General features: G+C 66.1%; 1 protein-coding gene across 1 annotated transcript in view; it reads right to left on the bottom strand.

The window, feature by feature from the left end:
• Positions 1-6: 6 nt before the first annotated feature.
• The window catches only part of HSPG2 (heparan sulfate proteoglycan 2), a gene marked incomplete at its 5' end in the record, with an annotated part of 28,585 nt that continues 22,520 nt past the window's right edge, over positions 7-6,071 (bottom strand). Inside the window, 14 exons of the mRNA XM_027908786.1 lie at positions 7-226; positions 818-921; positions 996-1,079; positions 1,159-1,229; positions 1,330-1,408; positions 1,547-1,622; positions 1,728-1,781; positions 2,544-2,681; positions 2,849-2,951; positions 3,789-4,021; positions 4,467-4,688; positions 5,364-5,462; positions 5,542-5,650; positions 5,724-5,833. Of these exons, the coding sequence (XP_027764587.1) occupies positions 63-226; positions 818-921; positions 996-1,079; positions 1,159-1,229; positions 1,330-1,408; positions 1,547-1,622; positions 1,728-1,781; positions 2,544-2,681; positions 2,849-2,951; positions 3,789-4,021; positions 4,467-4,688; positions 5,364-5,462; positions 5,542-5,650; positions 5,724-5,833 (1,646 nt within the window). The remainder of the gene's footprint in view (positions 227-817; positions 922-995; positions 1,080-1,158; positions 1,230-1,329; positions 1,409-1,546; positions 1,623-1,727; positions 1,782-2,543; positions 2,682-2,848; positions 2,952-3,788; positions 4,022-4,466; positions 4,689-5,363; positions 5,463-5,541; positions 5,651-5,723; positions 5,834-6,071) is intronic.

Here is a 6,071-nt window from a genome sequence, read left to right as displayed (position 1 = left end):
TTTTTTTTTTGGAAAAGAGTAAAATCGGCCAACTTCCCCCAAACTGTGTTCCGGGGGGGTCGTTAGGAGGGGCAGGGGGGCACGGGGGCCCCCGCCACGGCGCCGTGCCGCAGGTCGATGGGGTGGGGGGGGATCCCAGCGGATTCCAGCGCCAGTCCCCGCACGCAGCCCGAGATTCCGGAGCTGAACTTGCCCGCGGTGAGGGCGTGGGGGTCGGGGGCTCCGCCTGGGGGGACACGGGGGGCACGTTTGGGGGGGCACACCCTGGGCTGGGCCATGCACTGGCCCGAGGCACCTGCCCTCGGTCAGCCCGTGGCCCAGCAGTGGCCTTATCCCGTGTCCCATCCTTGTGTCCCCTGTGTCCCACTCCGTGTCCACCCCATGGCCCACTCTGTGTCCATTCCATGTCTTATCTATGTCCCACCCAGTGTCATCAGGCATCCCATGTCCCACACAGTGTCCCACCCCATATTCATCCCATGTCCCACCCTGTGTCTCACCCCATGTCCATCCCACGTTCCATTCCATGTCCATCCCATTTCCCACCCCCTATCTGTGCCCTGCCCCATGGCCATCTCCCGTCCCAACCCATGTCCCACTCATTGTCCATCCCACGTCCACCCCATGTCCATTCCATCTCCTGTCCCCTGTCCCATCCCATGCCCCCCGCCATATCCATTCCACGTCCATCCCATCTCCACCCCACGAATATCTCATGTCCCTTTTATGTTCTACTTGGTGTCCCAGCCTATTTCCCATCCCATGTCCACCCCATGTCCCACTGCCCCTCCCACGTCCCCCCACGTGTCCCACATACCCACGTAGACGTCGCCCTCTGTGTTGGCCATGATGTTGGATCCGGGGGATTCCCCACTCACCGGCTCCTCCCCGTCCACCTGGAGCTGCCCACGCCGGCCCTCCCTGCGGGGCACAGTCAGCACCCACACCCTGACCCCCACCCCGACCCCCGCCCAGCCCCTCCCGACCCCACCCACCTGGTCACCGTCACCCGGTGCCACTCGCCATCGTTGATGGGATCCTCAGAGACGATGGTGGCCTCGCCACTGCCCAGCTGGTAACTGTGGGGGGGCGTGGGGTCAGTCTGGGGGGGCCTCTCGGGGGGCACAGGTACCCCGGTCACCCTGGGGCCGCGCTCACCTGAACACCAGGTGCCCGTCCTTCAACCCCAGTCCCAGGAAATCTTTGGCTTTGCCGCCCTCGCCGGGCTCCTGCAGGCACAGGGAGGGCTGAGCAGGCTGGGGGCACCCCGACCCCCCTGCCCTGAGGGGGCTGAGACCCCCAGAGCCCGCCCTGGCCCCCCGAGCTCACCATGCCGTGCCACAGCAGCAGCCCGTGGGCGCTGAGCGTCCGCAGCTCCAGCTCGATGGTCTCGGGCGCCTCGGGGGGGCTGCGAGGGGAGGGGATGGTGGGGGGGACAGCACCCAAAAAATGGGGTTATGCCGTGGGAAGGGGGGGGTGCAGCACCCAAAAAAAAGGGGGGCCATGGGTGGGAGGTGCAGGGGAGTGCATCCCCGGTGTCACTCACCCACGGGGGAAGAGGTGCCCGGGAAGAGCCAGGTAGGATCCGTCCTGGAACGTGGCACTGAACTGTCCTGGGGCATCTGGGGGGGGACATGAGGGGTCAGGGGGGCGGGGGAGGTGGGGTGAGGAGGGCATCCCACCCAGCCTTTGGGTGGAAAATGGGGAAGATGGGAGCAGGGACCCACCGCCGCCCCCGCTGCCCTCGTGCCAGTCGTGTTCCAGCTCTGCCAGCGCCGAACCTGCAGGAGAGAGGGGAGATGGGGGACATGTGTGCCCTCCATGTCCCCAGTGTCCCACCCACATCTCCAAGTGTCCTCAAGTACCCCCCTCCTGTGTCCCCAGGTGTCCCCAAGTGCCCTCCCAGTGTCTCCAGGTGTTCCCCCATCTCCCCAGGTGTCTCCAAGTGTCCCAGATATCCCCAAATATTCCCCAGGAGTGTATCTATCCCTCATAGTGTCCCCAGGTGCCCTCCCCATGTCCCCAGGTGTCCCCCCATCTCCCCAGGTATCCCCAAGTGTTCCCCATGTGTGTCTCCTCTGCTGTGTCCCCAAGTGTCCTCCCCATGTCCCCAGGTGTCTCCAAATGCCCTCAGGTGTCCCCAGGTGTGTCCCCCCCAATGTCCCCAGGTGGCTTCAAGTCCCTAAGTACGCCAAAGGATTCCCCAAGTGTGTGTCCCTGCCCTGTCCCCAGTGTCCCCCTGTGTCCCCAGATGTCCCCAAGGGTCTCCAGGTGTTCCTACGTGTCCCCAGCTGTCCCCCTCACCATGTCCCCAGATGTCCCCCTGTGTCCCCAAGTACCCCCCTCCTGTGTCCCTGTCCCTGTGTCTTTTCACATCCCCTTGTGTCCCCCCATGTCCCCAGGTGACCTGACCCCTCTCTGTGTCCCCAGGTGTTCCCCTGACCCCTCCCACCCCCGTCCCCGTGTCCCTTCGCGGTGCTGGCAGTGTCCCCAGGTGTTCCCCGGTGCCCTCCCTGTGCCCCCCCGTCCCCGTGTCCCCTCACGGTGCTGGCAGCGGGCCCCGCCGTGCCCGGGGGGGCAGTGGCAGGAGCCGTGGGCGCAGGTGCCGCCGTGCAGGCAGGGCCGGGAGGGCCCGCAGGCCTCGGCCTCCTCCTCCTCCTCCTCCTGCTCACAGCGCAGGCCTGGGGACAGCAGGGACAATGGGGACACCGTGACATAGTGGCAGGGGCATGCAGAGTGCACACAGGCACACACGCGTGTGCACCACCCACAGAGCACACCCCACACACGGCACGTGCAGTGCACATACGTGTACAAACACCCCCAGAGCCCCCCCCCCGGCTCTCACCGCGTGTCCCCGGCCGACACGGTGCTCGCTGCCCGCAGGGCCGGACCCCCCGGCTGCGCAGGAACCGCTCCCGCAGGTCCAAACGCTTCCCGTTGATCGACACCTGGGGGGACACCACACGGTCACCTCAAAGAGGGGACATCACACACGGTCACCTCACAACGGGGACATCACGCACAGTCACCTCCCTGCCAGTGGGGGCACCTCCCAGCGCAGGACTCCTCCCAAACAAGGGGGTTACCTCCCCAGTGAGGGGTCACCTCCCAGGGGGACACCGAGGGGACACCCATAGTGTCATCTCTCCACCAAGGGGTCACCTCCCCAACAATGAGACACCATCAAGGGGACACCAAGGGGGTCACCTCTCCACCAATGGCATCACTTCCCCAATTGGGGACACCAGTGGGGTCACCTCACCACCAGCAGGGTCACCTCCCAACCAAAGGGGACACCAACAGGGTCATCTCCCAACCAACGGGGTCACCTCCCCAGTGAGGTGACACCAATGGTGTCACCTTCTCAATGAGGGGACACCAAGAGGAGTCTCCTCCCCAGTGAGGTGACACCAAGGGGGAGGTCACATCCCCACCAAAGGGACCCCAAGGCGGGGCTCAGATCTTCACCAAGGGGACACCAAGGAGAGGATCATCTCCCTGCCAAGAGGACACCAAGGGCGGTCACCCCTCTGCTGAGGGGACACCAAGGGGAGGGGTCACCTCCCTGATGAGGGGACACCAAGAGGGGCTCAACCCTCCACTAAAGGGTCACCTCCCTGCCGAGGGGACACCTACAAGGGGACACCAAGGGGGTCTCCCCCCAGTGAGAGGACATCAAGGCGGGTCACCCCCCCAGTGAAGGGACACCAAGGGGGGGGTCAGGTCCCCACCAAGGGGACACCAAGGGTGTTTTCCCCCAGCGAGGGGACACGTGGGGGTCTCACCTCTCCGATGCAGCCGCGGAAGGAGGCGTTGGTGGGGGGCCGCAGCGGGGGCTCGGTGCCCCCCAGGTACAGGGGGCTGCGCAGGTTCAGGCCCTGGCTCTTGCCGGGCGAGGAGCGTTTCACGGGGGCCGCATCGTCCACCACGAGGGTCCCGTCCTTGTTCAGCCGCTCGGCCATCACCCAGTGCCACTGTCCCAGCGCCACCGGGCCCGCGCTCCGCAGCACCGCCGGGCCTGGGGGTGGGATGGGGGGGTCATGGGGGGCACTGGCGCCGCCTGGGGACCCTAATCCCTAGGGGTGTGGTGCCAGGGGACCCCAGTGACACCCACGGTACTTCAGGGATGCCAAGGGGACCTCAAGAATGCCCAGGAGACCCCAATGGTGCCAGAAGATCCCAGTGATACTTGGGGACCCCAGTGATGTCAAGGGACCCTTGGTGACAACAGAGGACCCCACTGATGACCAGGGACCCTGAGAGCACCCGGGGCCCCAAAGACACCAAGGGACCCCAGTGGTGCCGGGGGATCCCCAGGATGCTTGAGGACTCCAAGGGACCCCAGTGACACCACTGCAGGTCCCCTGTGACACCAATGAACCCTGGTAACGCCGTGTCACCCCCTACCCCCGGAGGTGCCCGGTGCCCTCCCCCCGCAGCGCCCTTGTCCCCAAGCCACCCACCTGAGCCCAGCTCGTAGCGGAACTCGAGGTGACCCCCGACCATGGCCAAGGCCACGAAGTCCTCGACGGGGGCGGCTTTGCCGGCGCTGAAGAGCAGGAGCCCGTCGGGCGCCAGCGGCAGGAACTCGGCCTCCACGCGCAGCTCGTGGTGCACGTTGGTGAGGGGCGGGTACGACACGAAGGCTCCGTCCTCCTCGAAGGACGGCACATCCACCGCCTCCCCTGCGCACCCGAGCCAGGGCTGGGACCCCACCTCCACCCCCACAGGGGACCCAACACCTCCATCCCCACAGGGGACCCAACACCTCCATCCCCACAGGGGGAACCCAACCTGCATCCTCATGGTGGAACCCCATCGCTCATCCCCAACATCCATATCCATGGTAGAACCCAACCTTCATCCCCAGCATCCATATCCACAGTAGAACTCCATCCTCCAGCCTCATGGTGGGACCCCATCGTGCATCCCCAACCTCCATTGCCAGGGTGGAACCCCAACCTCCAACGCCGTGATTGGTCCCCAACACCTCCATCCCCACGGTGCCCATCTCCCCAAGCTGGTCCCAATCCCTGTGCCAGTGTCCCCAAGGTGGTGCCAGTCCCTTTTCCACCTCCCCAGGGTGGTCCCAATCCGATGCCCATCTCCCTGGAACAGTCCCAGCCCTCTTCTGTGTCCTCAGGGTGGTCCCAGCCCCATGTCCATGTCCGGGGGGTCTCCAACCCTGGTTCCCATCACATGCCCACACCTCCACTCCATCCCCATGTCCCCAGGGTGGTCCCCAGTCACGTTCCCAAGTTCCTGCAGTGGTCCCAGCCATGTCCCCATCTCCTGGGGCAGTCCCCACCCTGTGCTGTGTGCCCAGGATGGTGCCAGCCCCGTGTCCCCTTGTCACTCACCCTCAGTGCACCTGTCCCCGCTCTTGCCCAGGTGGCAGCGGCAGGTGTAGCCCTGCCCATCTGGCCGGTTGACACAGGTGGCATCGGGCCCACAGGCCTCTGTGGGGTGACAGGCCATGAGCACCCACCCGGGAGGGACAGCGGGGTGACATCCCCATGGCAGGGTGGTGCCACCTACCCGGGTGACAGTGCAGGGCCTGCGAGTACTCGCAGTTGCTGCCGGTGAAGCCGTGGGGACAGCGGCACATGTAGGTGCCACTCTCGTCGTCCTGGCACACGCCGCCGTTCTGGGGAGGGGTGACACGGGTGTCAGCCGTGGGTGGCGATGGGTGGGGCACCTCCCACCCCCTCCAACCTCACCTGGCACGGCCGGTCCTGGCAGGTGGGACAGTTGGTGACACCGTGCGCCTGCAGGTCCATGTCCCCAAAGGCCACGTCCTCCCCTTGGATGCGGAGCTGGCGCACGCAGCCTGAGCAGGGACAGGGATGGGCACGACTGCCACGTGATGCCCACCCCCCCTCGCCCTGGTGCCCCCCCAAACCCACCACTCACCCATGAAGCCGCGGCTGAGCCCCGTCTTGGCCACGGCGCCGATGTCGGGGTACCCGCCCAGGTACAGCTCCTCATTCAGATCCAGCCCTTGGAACTTCCCCTGCGGGCACAGGCGGGTGGGCACCACCTCCAGCGCCCTGACCCCCACCCAGTAC

The sequence above is a fragment of the Empidonax traillii genome, unplaced genomic scaffold, assembly GCF_003031625.1.
Source record: "Empidonax traillii isolate 1590-97213 ecotype Southwest subspecies unplaced genomic scaffold, ASM303162v1 scaffold1842:size151822, whole genome shotgun sequence".
In the NCBI taxonomy this organism is placed as follows: Eukaryota; Metazoa; Chordata; class Aves; order Passeriformes; family Tyrannidae; genus Empidonax; species Empidonax traillii.
Note: the sequence above shows the minus strand (reverse complement) of the source record. Positions and strands in the feature narration are given on the sequence as shown.